The 20,499-nt window shown below is 39.7% G+C and overlaps 2 protein-coding genes and 1 long non-coding RNA gene across 3 annotated transcripts in view; all 3 read left to right on the plus strand.

Moving 5' to 3' along the window:
- Nucleotides 1-5,617: 5,617 nt before the first annotated feature.
- Nucleotides 5,618-13,564, plus strand: CCDC112 (coiled-coil domain containing 112). The gene is given in 8 exon segments (XM_065745649.1): nucleotides 5,618-5,679; nucleotides 6,086-6,201; nucleotides 8,350-8,471; nucleotides 10,277-10,366; nucleotides 11,454-11,529; nucleotides 12,120-12,504; nucleotides 13,270-13,446; nucleotides 13,448-13,564. Coding segments are annotated over 8 exon segments (1,044 nt in total). The 5' UTR covers nucleotides 5,618-5,631; the 3' UTR covers nucleotides 13,478-13,564.
- Nucleotides 13,565-13,802: 238 nt separating this feature from the next.
- On the plus strand, nucleotides 13,803-14,666 carry LOC136054386 (uncharacterized). Its single transcript, XR_010622733.1, has 2 exons — nucleotides 13,803-14,029; nucleotides 14,379-14,666. It is a non-coding gene; the product is annotated as an uncharacterized LOC136054386 (long non-coding RNA).
- A 429-nt stretch (nucleotides 14,667-15,095) lies between these two features.
- The window catches only part of PGGT1B (protein geranylgeranyltransferase type I subunit beta), a 44,472-nt gene continuing 39,068 nt past the window's right edge, over nucleotides 15,096-20,499 (plus strand). The window contains 2 exon segments of the mRNA XM_065745648.1: nucleotides 15,096-15,224; nucleotides 20,093-20,211. Of these exon segments, the coding sequence (XP_065601720.1) occupies nucleotides 15,103-15,224; nucleotides 20,093-20,211 (241 nt within the window). The 5' untranslated portion in view covers nucleotides 15,096-15,102.

Genomic DNA, 20,499 nt, shown 5'->3' on the forward strand with positions numbered 1-20,499 from the left:
AAATCTTATTGGCTTTATTTTTTTCAGTGTACATCCATGTCCTGCAGCATCACACCTAATGGCTGCTCTAGAAGCTGCAGCGAGCAAAGTCAAAAGTCCCGTCAGATGCTCTCAGATCTCATGATATAGAAGAGCTCTTGTAGTCAGAGATATCACAGTCGTCACCATAGACAGCGATAACTGAAGGTGAATGGGGACTGGCAGAGCAGATTGAAGCCTTTCTCAGATTAAATCCAGGCCAGAATACCTCTGTCTTTTTTAAGTGGTTATTTTTTCAACCCTCTCCTGTCAAGACAGCAAATGCTGTTAGCACCTTTTCTTCTCAGAGCAAGCATGCCTGTCCAAGCTCGGGGGGAAATATGTGGTGAAGACAATTATCTGAAATACTAATCTCAGTTCAGATGCCTTGTGCTTACAGTAGAGGCAGAACACAGGTTCCCCCTGCAGACTTTTCTGTACACAGGAGTGAGGACTGTCATTGCCACTGTCAGCTGTCAGAGCATTGCAAACATTTCAATAAACATGTTATTATATGTCTAAATTCTTAAACTCTTACATGGTTTTGAATCAGAGTTTCAATCTCTGTTTTCAGAGAGACTGTGTGAAAAAATTACAGCATGTGGCCTATTTTGAGATGCAAAGTGCTACAACACTGTGCACACAGAGAAAGGAGCTAACCACAATAGAATACTGGCAGACCTCTTCATACTTGTGTTTCAACCTCTACAGCAGTTGCACCGGTGTCAGAAACTCTACACTGTACAGATTAACCACAGCAGATTGTAATTTCATGAGAATCTTCATAGGCTGAACATAGTGCATCATTTGTTAACAGAAAATATTGTTTTCAGTATTTGTTTAACCTCTATTTATTTACTAGGAGGATTATCCAGATTTATTATCTATTCATTTTTACTAGATTTTTGCATTAATCACCTCCCTGTCTGAATTAGTTCCTAATTCTTCTTATGACCTCTCCACAGGATCTCACCAACTAGTTGAGCTGGGCACAGCCACACTTTGGAAGAAACAGAGACAGAGCACAGCTTGCTTTTGATTCCTCAAACCCAACCACTGCCATGCCCAGAGCTGACCTCTCCGATGCATGTAGGCCAGCCAGAAGTTCTTTGCAAGTGCTGAGTATGTACAGCTTCAGCAAGAGTACTGGTAAAGCTCTCACTACAATAGTTAATGACTAACTGGGAGACTGAAACAACTGATAATATACATCTGGTTCAACCACTGAATGCCAGTTGGGTATCTGCATAAAAAAAGTATGAGTCAATCAATCATCTTATTCTGTAAATATTGAGCAGTGCAAAAGGCCCTTAAGCTCTTCTGAAGAGAGCAGGCTGCACAGCAGGATCTCCCCTTGAGAAGGGATGCCTCTTGAGGTTTTGATTGCACGGAGATCCCTTTTGTCTTGGCATCAAGACAAGTTGCTGACACAGATCCTTGTTAAGTGACTAACTGTTTTGAGCCTCAATAGTTTCACAGAGATCATACCTTAGATTGATAGGAAGCTTTCTTAGCTTCACTAAGATTACATCTTAGATTGCTTGTGCACATAGGATCCCTTAGACATAAATCACTGACCAAGTTTGGAACTAAGAGTGGATCCAGCCACATCTAGATTCCTTACCTCTGTTGTTCGAGGAGTTTAAGGTCCTCTCTGAACCTCTTGACTCAATGTGAGGGGCTCCTGCTATTGTGGTTTAAGCTGGTAGTCACCAAAACACCAGAGAGCCATTTGTTCAGTCACCCTTCCAATGGGATGAGGAGGAGAACTGGAAACAAAATGAAACTCATGAGTTAAGATTAAAACAAAAAAAAAATGGAAAGGAAAGGAAAAAAAAGGAAAATAGAAACAGATTTTAAGTATATATATGCATATTCACAATGCAATTATGTACAATCTGTTGACCAACACTCAGCTGCAACTGTTTGCCAACTCACACCCCACTAGCAACACAATGTCTCACCACCCATCAACCAATGCCTTGCTAGACCATGAGGAGCATCCAGTCCCCAGACAACTTCATACAGCTTTATGGCCTTCAGCATGATATCATGTGGTATGGAATTAACCTTAGCCAAATCGACTCTCTCTTTGCCTGACTCTGTCTCACATCCTGCTTCAGTGCCATAAAAACAGCAACTCTTCCCCACTGAAGAGCCTAGCCCAGAGCAGGCCCCATCATTCAGCAGCAACCAAACACTGGTGTGCTATTAACAATGACTCAACTGAAACCACAACAATATCCAACACTTTTTCCATACCATTTATATCATGCTCAGTCCCACACTTCCCCAGACATCCTGATAAATTACACAGAAATCATCTCCATAGTCTGTGGGCCAATCCTGTAAATTGGCCATGGAATTCATTTACCCTGTGGCTTGCACTCCATCTATCACAACAGCCCATCAAGGCAGGAGAGATAACACGTTGCATGCTGGAGCCAGTTTTGATTTGAAGAAAAAAGTCAGAATTCACTAATATATGTGATTCTTACCACAATAGTGTTGATAAGGCAAATAGCAACCATAGTAAGTGATTACATGCAGTATTATATAATTCAAATTATTGGCTCTACTCACCCAAAATCAGAACTCCTTAAGGTACACACCAGACTTCACCATTCTCCTGCATTATTCACCAAATGCAAAAGCAATCTCACTGATAGTTTTGCCTTTGCCCAAGGAAGTAGTAACACAGGATGCCTTACCCAGCACATTTTTCATATGTACAGTAGGGATTCTGTCTCCTTCCACAGTATGTAAAAGGTTTGACTAAGCAAGGCCAACTCAACTGGCAGTTGAGTTCTTTCTCATGTTTGTAAGGAACTTTAATGTGTTCCACTTTGTGTCCATTATTCCTTGTCCTGTTGCTGGGCACCACTGAAAAGAACCTAGCCCCATCCATTTGACTTCCGATCTTCTAACATTTGTGAGCATTTTTATGATCACCTCAGCCTCCTCTTCTCCAGGCTGAACAGTCCCAGGTCTCAGAAGGCCTTTTCTCATGAGGGAGATGCTCCAAGACCCAATCATCTTCTTAGCCCTCCACTCAACTCTCCAATAGTTTCCTGTCTTTCTTGAACTGAGGAGCCCACTTGCCCTTGTTCAACCTCACTGGTTTCATCTCTGCCCAACTCTCCAGCCTGTTTCTGACTTGTTTTTGCTTCTATCTTGCTTCAGCATGAAGGTGATGGGAAGCGGGCCCTTGGTTTTCGAGTCTGAGAAAGTTGCAGACACCACCCTAGCTGCATCTCCTCTGACTGCATTGCAGTCTCAGGGCTCTGGCTGTATAGTGCCTTTCCACTGCACTCATAGCCCTGGGTGAGATGGGAGCAGCCACACACAAACTGGACAAATGTGCTGTTATGTCAACCCTTTCAGTCCCACACTGGGTCCTGAAAGGACTGTCACAGTTTAATCCAGCAGGCAACTCAACACCATACAGCTGTTCACTCACTCACACACTCGCAGATGGACAAGAGAGAGAACTGGAAATAAAATAATAAGTTCATAAGTTCATAAGGTTGGAAAGGACCTATAAGATCATCTAGTCCAACCATCCTCCTATCACTATCTCTACCCAACTACTAAATTAAGTCCTTAAGCACCTCATCTAAACGCTTCTTGAACAGCGCTAGGGATGGTGCCTCAACCACCTCCCTAGGCAGGCCATTCCAGTGCCTGACCACTCTTTCAGAAAAGAAATGCTTCCTGAGGTCTAATCTAAATCTTCCCTGGCGCAACTTGTGGCCATTCCCTCTCGTCCTGTCATTACTTATCAGGGAGAAGAGGCCTACCCCCTCCTCACCACAACCCCCCTTCAGGAAGTGGTAGAGTGCTATAAGGTCTCCTCTGAGCCTCCTCTTCTCCAGACTAACTCTAAACTAACTCTAAACTAACTCTAGTTCTAAAATAGAACTCATTGGTTGAGATAAAAGCTACTTAATAAGACTGAAAATTGAAACATGAATGAAATGGGAACTATGCATACGTATAATCTATATCTACAACACAATTACGCACCACTTGCTGACTGACATCCAGTATATCCTTGAGCAGCAGCATGCCCCTAGCCAACTCCCCACAGATATATGGCCTTCCATATGATGTCACATGGTACGGAATAACCTCGTGCCTAATTCAGGCCAGCTGTCCTGGCTCTGTCCCATCCCCTGCTGCTGTGCCATCCTGGCAGCAGCTCTTCTCCACTGAGGTGCCTGGCCCAGCGCTGGGCAAGCATCTATTACTCAGTAATGATGGAAACATGTATGTGCTTTCTACACTGTCTCCACTGAAAGCAGAACCCCTATATGTGCTGAGTTAACCCTACTTTCTATGCAGTAAGTAATATAGTGTACCTAGCCATATCTAATATTGTTAACTTGCTGTTAAATCATTGCATTATATCTGTATTATAACAATACACATGTTCCTGCTTCTCTCTTACAAGTGAAGTGTATAGTGTAGTTGTTTCTATCTGCAACATCATAAAAATAGAAACTTTGAACAGGTTGATAGTCATCAAAGGAGTGGAAATACAAACAGGCTCTAGAAGATACACTTCTTTCTGTTAAAGGTGAGAGTAAAGGGTAAGACAAAGAAGGTTTTGAAACACTGCTGTTGAAAGAACATTTTTACAAGCCATTTCATTTTGTTAATCTCAGTTTACTTGTTATATATGAAAGTACTTTTAAATATATCAATTAGGTAATAAAATGCCTTTGGTTTACATCATTTGCTAAGTATCCATGAATGCTTTTGTCTCCTGTGGCTGGGAAAACACATGATCACATTGTGTCTTTAGCTTGCATGAACACATCATTCTGCTGTAATTTTAACTGGCAACTCCTTGAAAGTTTCATGAGTATATGTGAGTGAAAAACAAGATCCTGATAGCTCAAAAGTGCAGTGAATAACGTAAAATTCTCTATTGCTTGCCAGGGTCATGAGGATATACTCTGCTCTCCCTGAAGAAAGTAATAAGCAAAAAACCTCCAAAACTTGACATAATACTCTAGCCAGTAGCAAGCACACTCCTCAAGTTTAGAATATAGGAAACAGTGTGTGTTTAATCATGTATCTGAAACTGTGAGTCTGCTGTAGTCAAACTGCAAACTGTGAAAAACGACCTCTAAGAGAACAATGGGATACGGTGGCAGCAAAGAGCAAGGACCACTTGCTGCTGCTGAACATTCTGTGGATCTTTATACACACAGCCTCAGATAACCCGTGCTGCAACCAATCCTGCCCCTTGGACATTAAGCACGCCAGTCTGGTGCAGCACCTGCTTGCAACACGCAGGCCGTGGATTCAGTCCTTCAGTCTCTTCAGGCTCAGGGGAGTTAAACAGACTCGTCATCCCCAGCACGTGCCTGCAAGACTGTGAAGGCCACGGGCTCTCCAGATTCCGGCTTTCCCAGCGCAGATGGCTGCAGGCTCAGGGCAGTCACTTCTCGCCCGTGCCACGCTGGTGAAGCTCCTTTGCACAGACCACCACAGCCATCCAGTCTATGCCATCCCCTACAACGCCAGCAAGCACGTTAAAAGCTCACCCCGCTGAGCGGCCACGCCCGGCGCGGGGCGGGGCGGCAGAGGCTGCCCGCGGTCAACATGGCTGCGCTGGCGACGGTTTCCGTGGCGGTTGCCGGGCAGCGGCAGGTAAAGGGCCGTCCTCAGAGCCCGCCCCGCCCGGGTCAACGGCGTTGAGGGAGAGTTGCGGATCCGCGAGCTCCGAGCGCTGCGACTCTTTTGTGCGGAGCTTTGCGCGGGGGATGAGGGCCGCGATGGGACGAGGCAGCCGTGAAGGCAAGGCTGCTGGGGCAAGTTAGCGCGGTCAGCTAAAGCCAGCTGCTGTTCGCTCCGTTTCTCTGTTGAAGGGCGTGTTTTTATATACATGCATCAGTTTGCCGTCCTATCGTTTCAATTTTACGTGACTAAGTACGGCGGTGTAAAACTGAAGTCGCGTTGTTGTTCACTGTCTGGGCATTATGGTGTTGTCTACTTGAAAGCAACCAGTGGATATTTGAAAATAAAATAGTGTTTAACGCTTTGTTTTGTTTTACAGAATGAGAGTTTTTTCAGTGCTGCAGGTGCTGCTCGACCATTTCAGAACTGCAAGATGCAAGCTGAACGACCTAAGAAAACAGAATTTATAAGAATAGCAGAAAACTTAAGAATTCAGTAAGCAAAAAGAAAAAAAAATCTTAAGTATATTTTCGTGCTGTTCCGAAGGTTATATCTTTTATGAGGAAAGCCTGAGAGGCCTGGGGCTCTTCAGTCTGGAGAAGGCTGAAAAGGGATCTCACAGCTCTTTACAAATATCTTAACCTGTGAGTGTCAAGTGAATGGGGGTGGACTCTTCTCTGTGGTGTGCAGCAACAGACCAAAGGGTGGCAGGCAGCAAATGGAACATGGGAAGTTCTGTACAAACACACGGAGGAACTTAATCAGTAATGGAGCACTGGGACAGGCTGCTCAGAGAGCTTATGGAACCTCCTTCTGGAGGTATTTGAGACCTGTACACTTTCCTGTGCAATCTACTGTAGGGATCCTGCTTTTGGAGGGCTGCTGAAGGTTCCTTCCAGTGTGTATAATTCTGTGATTCTATAATGTAAATAATTCATGGTATTTACATGAATAATATTGGCTAATATTTAATTTGCAGAATTCCAGGTAGGTTATCGTCAATGTTATTGTAAGTTAGGATAAGCTTATGAGTTCTGAAGTGCCCCCTTGTTCTAATTGCCACCTGGACTTTGTTCAGTTGTTACCTTTAGTTTGCTGGTGCTCCGGATGATGCACAAAAATGAAAGTGCCAGTGGCATTACTTAGTTCTCTGTTTTCCTGCTCAGGTGTGCTGTTCATACAGCATCACTGAGTTCTTAGTTTTCCTACTTCACTGTGCTTTCCTTCCTGTGAAATTAAAGCCTATAAAACATATCCCAAAAAAAAAAAAAAAGCAGAAACTGTGGTAGTGTTAAAAGAGCTTCCTGATTGATGCTTTGGAAAAATGGAAGCTCAAGAGAGCTCAAGCACAGAAGTGATCTAAATGTTTTTTAACATTAAGGGCTGTAATAACCCTTCTGGTGGCTGAAAGATAGTATCCTTCTTGAACAGATGAGTTTTATGAGCAAGAACTGACTTAGCTGACTCCAGGTGACAGAAGTTAGAAATCTTGAATGATGTGTGAAGTTTAATGGCAGCATTTTCCCATCTAACTGGATCAGATCCTCTTAGTTATTCGGGATCCTGGATAGTGGCTTAGTAGTTGACTGCTGAGTAATGTAGGGATTCTCAGGCAGCTTTTAACAAGGTGATTTGAATGCCATTAAATGTGGCACATTATCCTTCTGTAGTTGTGCTCTTAAGGCTTCTTGTGCAGTGTATGAGATTCTGTCACAAAGGTCTGGTCTGTGAACTCCAGTGAACAGCAAAGCCTTTAAACTGTCAAAAGTAGCACTGCACTGTGTAGATGATTGGACTATACAGCAGCAATAGCCAACTGTAGAACCAACCTAATTCCAAGAGACGGGGTTTGTTGGGTTGGCAGTAGTTCTGCTAGACATTGGGAGTCCTACTGTATCTCTTTGCAGCATGGCATCAGTGTTGTACTGCTCTGATCTCTTAATGGTGGTACCAAATTGCACAGATATGCTACAGACTTCAGTTTCTGCAGTGCTTTTGCACCTGTGGTTCTCTAGGTCAAATTTCAATGGCCTGCCTTGTAGTAGAAAAAAGCAGAATGTATGAGTTGTATTCTAAAGCTTCAGACCCTAGTAAGGAAACAAATGTACAAAAGAGTCTGTAAGTGACATAAACTGTAGTCAGTAAGGTAGCAGCTTTAATATTTTGAGTTATTCCAATGCTAATAAACTTGAATTTGAATATTCAGTTGCAGTAGTACTACTGCAAGTATAAATAACCCTGAGGGAAAGCACTTGCTTTATCTTTGCTGGGGCTCCATCTATGCGTGCAACTGCAGTAATACAGCCTGTGTCCCGTCAGTGCTTTCTTCTCCTAAGACTCCCTAGTAAGTATTCATCACAGATAAATCTTGAGGCTGCTGAAGTGAGTGAAGTACTACTTGTCCCTGAGATCATTTCCTCTGTAACTTGCTTGTCTTGTTCATGTTCCTGGGGTACTTCATTGCACGGGCTGTAACTCTTGGAGTGTTTTCCTAGAAAACAGTTGTTGGAGCAAACCGGTAAAGTGTATAAAATCTAAGATGCTCCTACTGACACAATATGAGCTGAATACTAATGTTGGAAAATACTGCTGCTTTGCAAAGTGTTGCTTGCTTAGTGTAGCAATGTATATGGTTTTTTTCAGGCTTGCAAATATAGAAAAGGACAAAAATTTACATCTTTACAATAGGAAGAATGATTCCAGAGCAGAATACAGCATTCTAGAAGAACTGGAACATCAGGTGACTCTCAACAGGAAAACTGAAAGTAAGAGTCTTTTTTTTTGGGGGGGGGGGAAGTGGGGGGGAATGGGGGTGCTTTTGTGTTGTTTTTTTTCCTTCTGTTTGCTTGCTGATTTTTACAGTTGTTTGCTTAATTTGTTAATTAGCAGTATTAGAGAGGTTAATGTGGTCAAGAAGTAGATTTTTATAAAAGTGTCGTATTTTACTGATGCTTGTGAAGAGGAATTTCTTGGTTCACTTGAAAAATTCAGAAGCACAGACAGCTTGAGCCTTCCATACTATTGTTTTCTTTTAGTCTTGAATGTAGTAGGTACCAATCACAAAAATTTAGGTGAGATCTTACTGTTTCAGAAACTTAGAAGCAATTTTGTATGTTTACATTGGATTTCTTATCTCAGTCATTTCTATGATTATATATTTCTCCAAAATCTATTATACTCTTGTTAAGTTATAGTAAATACAGGTATAGCATAAAAGAATGTCCTCCTACACTGATTACTGCCTACAAACAGCTTTTGAACACTTCAGTTCTGTGGCTGTATTTTTCTCTTTTTTGGTTAATAAATATTTGTCGTGCAAATGGTGCTTTGAGATGACGAACATAGTGTGTCCTATTTCATCTGTTCCACTGCAATACTAATTAAACAGTATAAGACAAAAAGTGATAACCTGGATAAAGTACCTAAATTATTTTAAAAGTAATCAAATCATGCTACGCTTTCTGGTACAGAAGATCAAAACATCCTAGGTTGAATAAAGGGAAGAATTCAAGGAGACAACTGGAAATAGACTTTCTTCACAAATCTGTTTCTATTTTAATACGGATGTCCTAACTGACAGGTCTTGTATTTTTATTACATCTTATGATTCTTAAGAAATGTAAATGTTTCTAAGGAATGACTTAACTAAAAAGATCTGAAAATTCTCCAGGTAAGAGAAGTTTGTAAGTCTGGGCTTATATGCTGTTGTGAGATAAAAAGATGAAAAATTGTAAGTACTAGATGTGAGATGTGAAAGTTTAGGGTAGGTTCTTATGGTGTGTACTAGACCTCTCAGGCTTCTCATTTACTGTGCTACTGTGTTAAGGTCTTTCAGGATAACCTATGTGTCGTTACATGTTCTGTAGTTTTACTGTGAATTAGTAGGATCACAAATTAGCTATGTTTCATTATATTTAGGTCTTGGACATTTATTTCTTCCTTAAACAAATTCTTTTCAGGTAGAAGACTCCTTAATACCTTAGAATTACCCAGAACTTCATGCTAATTAATACTGTCTTTGTAAACTCATGAAGAGCCAAATGGTAACAAAGCAATGAACCATGTGCATCCTTGGAGTTCCTGCAGATGCTAATTCTACTTCTACTATAGCAAATACATAGATCTAGTTAGAAATCAAATGGTAATTTACTACTGCAAGTTTGATTTATGACTCCAAGTTTGTTTTAAGGCCTAGGAGAGAGTCCAACTCAGCTCCAGGGGAGTTGCTTTCTTTAATGTCAATATTGTTCTCCAAACTCCAGTTACATGATAAAACATTTGAGAAAACTTCATTAATCTACATGTGACTATATTGTTGACACCTTTAGAAATAGCATCAGATTTTAAAATTAGTAGCTTCTATATGAGATGTGTAGTGTATGCACTCTCACATGTGGTTACAGTTATGTTAGAATGGTTGGTATAAACAGTAGTTTCATATGCTTATACAAAACTTCTACTTAAAAAAAATCTCCAGTTTATTTTGGACACTTCATTGCTCTTAATCTTGCATTGAATTTATCACAGTAAGAAACTGTTAGAACTACCAGCACTTTATTTTGTTTACCAGAAATGAAAATCCTGCAGCAGCTAACAAAAATACGTAATAATGTGAAGAGACTTCAGCTACAACTAGAAGATGTGAAACCTACATCTGAATGTAAGTCATGCAGACAGGTTTGTAAATGTTTTCCTTTATCAGCAGGTTCCCTTGGATAGTTGTGCTTGTTTTTCTCTTACATAAGTGTTGGGATACTCCATCTGTGGTCTCTTCCAGTAATCAGAGAAAAGGAGGTTATAAGAAAGCAGGAGTGTCAGAAATGGTAAAACATCTCACAGTTCTCATCAGGAACTGAGAAATACATTTTATCTTAGAAGTAACATGGGTTGTTTTTTCAGATGTTGAAGTCAGGTATTTTCTATGTAAAGCTCATTTTATCTACAGTAAAGTTAATTTTCTAGTGCGGTTTATCATCTGATAGGGGTCACAGAGTATTTAAAATATATATATATATATATATATGTATATATATATATTCTTCCTTAAGTCATTAGCAGAGATATTAGATCAATACATGTAAGCAGAATTAAAAGTTATAGATGATATAATCAATTATTATTAGATCCAACTTAAGTCAGACTGTGCTCATTGTGTCTGTAGGGTTGTTCTGCAGGTTTAAAATGCACAGATTCTAAAACATCTTTCTACCATTGCAAAATATATCTTCTCAGCTGGCTTACCCTCTTTCTCCAGATGAGGATTACAGCATGCTGACAGTACAGAATATAAAGTCTTACCTTCTGAAGTGGCTTTGTAAGCCCATCTTTGAGTGAATTAGTGAGCTGTAGGTTAAATATAGTTGATAGAGTCTGGTGTAAAATAAAGATTATAATGTATGGCCTGAGTCACTAACTACGTTGTTATAAAAGACAGAAGTGAAACTCTGTACCTTAGGATAAGGCCATCTCATTCTACGAATTGGTTGAAGTTTACCTAGAATAAGAATCTTGTTCAATGGAAGTAAATATTTATACCAGAATTTAAATTTAGTTGGCCAAGTCTCTGTGAAATCATGCCTTTTTGAATAAATAAGTCTTGTAAGACTGAGATGAAAGTGTAGCCTTATTTGTACTCTGAAATAAAAGCATTTCAGAATCCTCTATATTCTCTACAATTCAGGGTAGTACTGAGTTATTAGTAAATGTTTTAAACTTCTTAGGTGATACATTCTTATTTTCCTTTTTAGTTATTGACAAGCTCAAGGAAATGTTGGCAGAAATTGAAAACGCACTCAACACTTTTAAAGATGAACAGAGACAAATGTAAGTTTACATCTGCTTCTGTTGCAGAATGCTTTCATAACAATGAAAACTTTGCATCAATCAAGTAAACTATTCTTTTGATTTTTCTCTTTTGCTAGCGATTTCTGTGGTATGTCAACTATAACTCAAACAGTTAAGATTTTAATCTTAATAAACAGCCATTTAGAGAGGCTGTTAATGTAGCTGTTGCCTGGTTCAACATACCAATCATTTGCTTATGAGAAAGCTGTTCAGAGAAAGGCTGCAGAATGGAATAAATTGTTTTTGGGTTTGTTTTTGGTGTTGGTTTTATTTTTTTTTGAGAGAGAGAGAGATTTTTCTCCTTTCTCTCTGATAGTGTCAGGAGAGAACTGAGTGGATTGTTTGCCTGCCATATGTGTATCCTTCCACTAAAAGGGTAGGTAGCTTAATTTAAACTGTATTGTGCTTTATTATGAAATCATTACAGCTACGCCATCATCTGTGTTACCATGTCAGATCTTAATCTTTTGAGAGTAATTTTCTCTGAGGCATTGAACAATTCCAAAGTTCATTTTCAGTGAACAGTCAATGCTGGATTCTTATACTGGAGAGTTTTTTTCTCTTCTTAGGTATGAACAGCTTTTGAAGGATGAAAGAACTGTGGTTAATGAGCTCAGTGTCTTTGAGAAAAAAGTGGAACTGTGGGCAACAGACAGCTCAACAATTCAATTGAAATTACCATCAGCTAGAATCTCAGTTGATAAAACACTGGAAAATCATTTACCTGAAGAAGTTATAGAATTCGAAAGATTTCTTCAGCAAACAGGAGGGAGGCAAGGAGGTTGGGACGATTATGATCATCAGAATTTTCTTAAAGTATGGACAAAACACAAAGGAAGACTGTCCTACATTGATGAAGCCCTTGAATATCTCTGTGGAAGAACAAAAGAAGACGTTGAACAACATGATGCATGGTATCGAGAATTTCTTACTTTACAAGACAGAAAAAAAGAGGTAAAATGACTATTCCGGGCTTTGTAGCTGTAAGAAAACAAAACAAAATTTATTTTTAAAACACATGCATTTGTTGTTTTTGTATTTTCTTGTCTAGGAGGATTTACTTAAGCATCCTTAACTTAGCAAAAATCTTTGTCTTAAAAAATGATCATTAAATATAGACCTGAGAGCATACTAATATACCCTGAGTATAGCAAGAGTATATCATAAATACTCAAATGGAAATTGTCCAGCAAATTAGATGCCAATCTCAGAGCAGAAGCAATTCCATTTGAAACTGCAGTTCTTGTTGCATGTCCCTTAGAATGTCTGTCTGTAAGAAATATACCCATCTAATTCTGATCTAGATAATTATGATTCCTTCAAAAACTATCCATTTGAAAAATAAAAAATGTACAGACATAAATAAATTAAAAAGTGGAAAGTAGACTTGTTATTCTGAAGAAAAAAATGAAAACATAAAATACATATGCCTTGAAAACAACACAGCAGCAGTCGTAATTATTCCAAGATGACATGAATATCATAACTCTGTGTGATTACTTTAGCTGGCAAGTCTTAATCCTGTCTCTGTGGTGCATAAAATTGGAAAAATAAATAAACTGATGTAAGAAAGCAGACATAGGTGCTCTTTTGTCTTAAGTCTTACCTTAGATAGGTATTTTATGCCTATCTTAATTTTGTATTCTAGTAGCATATATTTTTATCCGACCCAATCAACAAGAATGTGTAAGATTTTTATTTCTTGCTGATCTGTTGCAGTCAATTAGGAAATGGAAGGAAAAGCGGCAGCGAGATAAAGAAGAAAATTTGAAGAAGAAAGAGAGATCAGAAAAGATTGTTCAAAGGCTTCAGTATGAAGAAGGTCAGAAACAAAAAACAGAAGAAAGAAAAAGACAACAGGCAGCAGTTTCAGCATGGAAAAAACAGAAAGCAATAAAATCTGCAATGGCACAAGCATCACAACTGAAACTAGAGGAAAGAGAAGGAGAAAAAGAAACTAAAAGAATGTCAGCAGCAATGCCACGTGAAGTTAACAGTGGAAAGGAATACCTTGCAGAAGAAAGAGAAGGAAGAACCTGAAAAGCTTGAGAAGGAGAAGAGAGAGAAGGCTGAGAAGGAGGAGAATTGCTGCAGAAGAAATTACTAAATTTCAAGAGCAAGTGCATAATTTTCTCTCCATTCCTCTATACAATTGTGTTAAAGTTACCTATTTCCTTGTATAATCCAATCTGCTAAACACTTTTATACTTTCTTTTTTTAAATCCCCAACACTCTAGTTCTACTCACTTAAATCTGTTTTTACTTTGGTAGGAATAACAACATCTGTTGATACCCAAGTTAGAGTACTAAGCTTTATTCTAGACAAATATATTATTTTCCTCATATTCAAGTCCTGACTGTACTGAAGTTTGTATCTTATAAATGTACAGAGGATTTTGTTTCCTTCAGTCTGGGAAAAACAGCTTAGTTTACTTATTTTTTTTGTGTGGAGTGCAAGAGACCCAATTGTTACATACAGGTATGTAATAAATATTTGAAGATTCGGCAGGTTTCTATAGCTGTAATATAGTTAGGTTTACATTGAGATGGGACCTATTACTTGAGAACTGATATTGCTGTCTGTATTCACCCTAAATTTCATTCACAGACTGAATTACTGTGATTTTTCAGTACAGTGTAATAGTGAACAAGAAGTTGCAGCAAGCAGCTATCTAATCTTATTAAGCTTAATAAGTAAGCTTATCCTGCACTAGGAAAGAAGGTCAAAGCAAAAGCTGACAAATTGATGCATACTTAAGATATTTTGGTACTGTTTGTTTTCATTCAAAGTAAGTATATGGAAATCAGCTTTTCCTCTTTTATTTCAGGATCTACATGCATTTCAGCTACGAACTCTATGAAAGCAAGGGGAAAAAAAAAGTTTGGCATAATTGAGGTGACGTGCCATGCTTTTGTGTTTTAATGTGAGCTGTGTCAACTTGTTCATTTGTACAACTTAGACTTTTTTTTTTGCTCTGAAAGCAGCTTTTACCTTTCTGAATGGGTTGATGAAGGGGAAAAAAATGTAAACCAGTAAGCTATGATTCTTATGCAAAGATAATAATTCAGCAGATACGACTGCTCTTGTGCTTAAAAATAAAAAGCAGGAATTTTAATTTGGTGTTAGCAGCCTGTGTTCTCGATATTTCTTGTATTGCCACTCATTTCTATGAGCTGTGAGGTTTTTTGGTTGGTTTGGGTTGGGTGTTTTTCGTGGAATAAGCAGATCAGCCTTGCGAAATGGTTTGAGGACACAGAGTTATGAAGAGTTTAACCTCTAGGGAGCCTGCTTTGACAGGGGGGTTGGACTAGACGATCTCTACACGTCCCTTCCAACCACTATCCCCTGTGATTTAAAAAGAACGAGCATCGGCCGCCCCCCGTGTTGTGGTGCAAAGGCACTGCGGGTAGCAAAGGCCCCGCCCGCAGCCTCCCCTTGCGGGCGCACGCTTTAAGGCGCGGTCGCTGCTGCCGCCTCGCCCATCCCCCGCCGTGACGTCACGGCCGCGCCGCGTGACGCACTGCAGCGCGCCGGCAGTGCGTGTCGGCAAGATGGCGGCGCCGAGCTGGGCGGAGGGGGAGCGGCTGGAGTTCCTGAAGGAGCGGCATGTGCGCTTCTTCCAGCGCTGCCTGCAGGTGCTGCCAGAGCGGTACTCGTCCCTGGAGACCAGCAGGTACTGCTCGGCACGGCACACGGGGGCGCGGGCCGGGCGGCGGTCCCGGCGAAGTGCGGGGCTGGAAGAGCCTGCGCGGGAGGGAGGAAGGCTTCCGCGGCACGCTGACCGAAACGGGGAAGGGCTATGCGCAGGTTCGGTCCGCGCTGGGCTGAGCGCCCCGGGCTTCGTGAGGGAAGACGTGTTGATCCTCCGTAATCTGTTTCCAGGCATGTGCCTCGTTCTTCTCATCCGCGCTGAAAGCCGGTTTAAGAATAAATCGCTTAAGCCTTCTGTAGCTCAGCGACATTGCGCAGAAGGCTCGTTAACGTGACAGAAATCAATAACGAGTGTAAGCGTCCAAACAAATTAAATGCGTTACTACAGAGCGTGGACCGATTCATGGCTTCCGAATACATTCGTTTCAAACTGAGCTCTTTGTGTTCGATAGTAAGTTATTTCTGAGGCACAGGGTGATAAATAATTTGATTGTCCACTTGAACTTGGTAAAAAACATTACGTGTAAAGGATTTGATGTCTTATTTGACCAATTAAACCAAGTGCTCCTTGCTTCATAACCTCCAGAACGCTGTGCTGTGAGGAAAGTTAAAGAACTGTGGTCAAGCATTCATGTTAAATCGTTTTCCTTCAATTCAGAGTATGTTTCACAGAAATAGGCTTATTTTTTAAACTGTAAGAGAACTAGTGTGGGTATAGCATTTGTCTTTGTTTAATAACATGGACCTTTATGTCTAAAAGGAGCATTACAGGTTTTGATCTCAAAGTAAGTGATCCTCTATGTTACTGTCAGCTTAGTTTCTGCGTATTTTGTCATTTATTATAAATGACAGCATTTGTAAGTGCTTTTTTCAAGCTCTGTCTAGGCATGAAAGCCATTGAAATGCATTTGTTGGAGTCATAGTATGAAGGAGTTACCACTGATTACATTTGCATGCGTAGGAAGACTAAAGAAATGAGATGAGTTCAGGATAAGGAGAGGAAGCTCCAGAAAGATCACTGACTTCTGTTATCTAGAAACTAGATTCAGAGAAAACTGAAGGTGCACCGTTCAAAGGGGCTGTGAGAGCTGCTTCAGGGAGAATCCTACCTGCAGAGGGGAAGGCTTTGGGGACATCTTATTGCAACCTTTCATTACTTAAACAAACTTAGAAACAACATGGAAGCTGATGTTTTACACAGTCTGGTAGTAATAGGACAAAGGGAAATGATTTTAAACTAAAAGTGGGTTTATGATTATCTTATATGTTAGAAGGAAATTCTTCACTGAGAGCATGGTGAGGCACAGAACACCCAGAGAAGCTATGGGTGTCCCATCCGTGTATGCATTCAGAGCTTAAATAGATAGTAGGCTGCCCGATCCAGGTGTGGCAGCCCTGTCCACAACAGGTGTGTTGGAACTGGATGATCTTTAAGGTCCCTTCTAACCCAAGCCATTCTATGGATGTAAGAAAAACGTTCAGTTAGTGCAGTTAATTATGAATAGGTTGCCTGGGGGAAATGATGGGATCTCTCTTAAAGACTTTTCCCTTGGGGGCCTTGGGTAATCTAATCTGAGGCTCTGCTTTCAGCAAGTGAGACAAGTGATCTCCAGAGGTCCTTGCCAGCCGGCATTTCTGTTCCATGATTTACTTTGCCAAGCTGTCACAGTTTGCCACAGAGTTTAAACATGCTCTAGTTCACATGACATTTTCCCCAGATGTAATAATGCTAATGATTATGAGAACTTGTTAGGAATTATTGACTTGACTGAACTTAAATGTATAGCCACTAAATACCTGTTGTCAGAGTATTGTATATAATAAGTGTACAGTACTGAAAAGGCCCTGTTTTGAGCATGGTCAAGTTCAGTCCTTTGAGAATAAAAATCACAATCATCTCATGATTTATTTTTTTTTAACTTGTAATCTTGGCCAGAGATTTTTCAGTTCTTAGATGCCAACTTTTATATTAGTATTCTGGAGAAACATGTGCATCTGTGACAAAGTTTTAGATGAGTGAGCCATAAGTATGCTATCCCAGATTAGACTTTGAGGGCTACCAGTTCACCTTTTTGACAGGTGCAGTGTTCAGCAGACTTGCTGAGCTGGTGCTGCAGCTGGAAGAAGTGTGTTATTTTTGTATTCTTATCTCTTTCATTTCTGCATTTGTGTGGTTCCATGGCAAGTAAGTTTGGGAAACTCAGCTAAATAGAAAATTGGGAAAAACATTGTGAGATTGGCTTTGATTCACTGCAGTCCAGTGGAAACATCTGCTCTGCATAAACTAGTGTATATAAAGCTTTTAGATTTCATGCTGTGTGTCAGGTGAGGTGTGCTTGTGATTCTTATCACTCTAGAGCATGTGTCTGTTAATTCTCTCTGAGGTGGGACAGCACATGGAGTAAGACACGGTATACAGGTGGTTGTATGGGGAGTGCTCTGTGCTCTGTGGTGCGGGTTGTTCCTGCCCATTCTGTGTGAATTACAGCATGCTTTATAGACCACAGCATTAGCAGTACTGGTACTGTTAGCACATTCCACTCAAATTAAGTCAAACTTCACTTTTTGTATTCACTGATGTAATACATTCATTTTGTGTGTGTGCGTGTGTAAATACAGCTTATTGTTTTATCTTTTGCACTTAACAGCCCTTCTGTACTTGTGCCTAGTTTAAACCAGTTGCATAGTACTGGAGCTGACCTGTGTGCTTCTCTGGAAGTTGCTTAGCTTATCTAACTAAGACAATGTAGAATGAAAAGGCCATTAAATATTTACAGTCAAAGATTATTGAACTTAGTGTTTATGAAAATCGGAAAATATCATATACAGTGTTCCCAGAAGAAAAGTACTATACCCAGACGTTTATCTTTGAAGCTGTTGTTTAAATAGTGGCTTTGATTGAAGTAATAGGTTATTGTTGAGGATGAAACTTCAAAGTTACACAGATCTGATCAGTGGCAAAAGTTTATATAATTCTTAAGGTGTTAATCTTGCACTTTGAAAGACTATTTGGTAGAAATCAGATGGCTAGAGTAATAATTATGTTCCACACTGTAATATCTTAGTGTGCAAACACACTTCTTTCTGTAATCAAAAACTTTATTCCTAGTTACAATAGTGAAGAGATGTTTTAGAACCCAGGGTAAGTTTATACTTTCTTATACTTTTCTTATGCTTTCTGAAATGAATACTTGGAGTAATGGATCTGTATTCTATTTGTGTTTGATTTTTTTGGTAAGACTTGGCAGTACATGAGGGAATTTTTTGAATGGGAGATGTTAGTGCTTAGTAGCAAGTAAAATGATGAGGTTTAATAAAGCCTTTTGTGTGTAAGACTGCTATGGAAAGCAATAGGTAAGCTCCAGGTCAAACTGAAATATAGTGTAAAGTGATGTAACATTATCTTAAAAAGTCACTATTCTTCAGGTAAGTTCTGTCCACTTCTTGTGAAAATTGATACCAGTTCTGAAGGAGAAATAATTTGCTTAAGAAACACCTGTGAATGACCACATGATGACTGTAGCAGCAGGTCAGTCCACAGGCAGGAAAGTCACCCTTCGAGGGTGTGCCACTGTGCTGAAAGGAATGTCTGCTGCATCATCATTTGCCTGCTGTTTTAATTAGAAGGATTCTTTCTTTGTGAGCTGTGTCTTGGGCTGACTCACTTCACCTTTTTTTTTTTTTTTGCCTTACTGTTTGTGGTTCTGATGTGGAACCGTAGGCAGAGATTGAATGGCTTTAGAGACTTCTGCCCACACTGGTCCTCACAGACACGTACTAGTGGTGGCCAAGGTTGACTTGTGAGGTAACTGCAGATTATCTCTTAGGCTCCTAAGGAAAGCTGGCATTAGCTTATGTGTTTTCCTAACCATGCTGAATGGTACTGTTTGCCTATTTAGCAGCTGTTTCACAACCCACCAGTGTATCTGCTAAAAAGAGAGCAAGAATTTCTAGAAGGTGCAGATTTAACTATGAATGGCAAAATGGACGTTCAGCTAATTTTAATCTCAGAGAGGACTTCTAAGGTACCATTACTTGAATACTTTCTTTGTCTCAAGATAGAAGCTGTCTCAGGTCATTCATTCTGCAGTGCCATTCCCATGGTGCTCTGTCAAGTGCCATTCATGCAATCATTTGAGAGACTGTGCTAGGTCACTGAAATGGTTTAAGGCAAAATTGAAGCCACAAATAAGGTGATGCTTAAAAATGCAGCCTTACTGATATCTCTGGTAGCACATATTCATGGAAAGAGATGAGTTATGGGCAAGAAGGAGCTCCAGCACGATAGCTACTACAGAGTTCAGTGCTATGTTGGATATTTGCATTCAACTTTCTCAATTTTAGATGCTTAATTTAATCAGTCATCTAAGCTTCTCTGTACCGAAAGACAAGAACTAAGTACCTATGGAAGGTAATTTATTCTGTGTGCCTATTTACATTTACAAAGGAATACACGCTGTTTAATAGCTAGCTTCTAAGCATCTTAAGTTGGGTTTAGGAGACATTAGGAGGCAAATAACATCATTTCAAGGTTGTCTTATAATTACTGCATACTTGTAGAGTAGTTCACATAAGAATTCATCTAGTGGTACATGTGTTTATAACCTTTTTCAGGTAAGGAGGCCTGTAGGTTCACATCTGAAATGTCATTATTACATTATATCATTCTGCCATGAGGGGTGGCTTACATGAGAAGTCTTGTTGAGACAATGGAATTGTTATAATGCAAAGAACATTATTTTGTCCAGTAGATAAATTTCTGAGTTAGGCTGTATGTGTTGCACCACTCCCAAAGGCTGAAAATTGTAGATAATTCTATTCCTGCTACCGTTTGTTAATCTCCCCATTATATTTATGGTGGGAAGTGTAAGTCTTATCTTTTTCTTTTAGGTTGACAATTGCATTTTTCGCGCTCTCTGGTCTGGATATGTTGGATTCCTTAGATGTGGTGAACAAAGATGATATAATAGAATGGATTTATTCCCTTCAGGTCCTTCCCACAGAAGACAGTGAGTGAGTTTTTAGTTTTTTATTTATTGATATTAACTTATTTACTTTTGCTTTTCACCTGGGGAAATAGTGTATGACTTTTAAAAACAAAGACAACAGACAAACAAACTTCAAACTTGACTTTAATAATTTCAAATAGAGCTATCTAGCAATTCCTAGAAATAGATCCCTCTTAAGACGTAAATGTAGTAGTGTTTAGTTTAAGTTCTTTATGTATTTAAAGTGATGCTACGAAATGAAATTCAAGGTAAGACAGTATAAAATAATAATGAAGTTTCACCTTTAAG

The sequence above is a fragment of the Cyrtonyx montezumae genome, unplaced genomic scaffold (assembly GCF_038088225.1).
Source record: "Cyrtonyx montezumae isolate F1298 unplaced genomic scaffold, pur_monq_1.0 scaffold_36, whole genome shotgun sequence".
Taxonomy (NCBI): domain Eukaryota; kingdom Metazoa; phylum Chordata; class Aves; order Galliformes; family Odontophoridae; genus Cyrtonyx; species Cyrtonyx montezumae.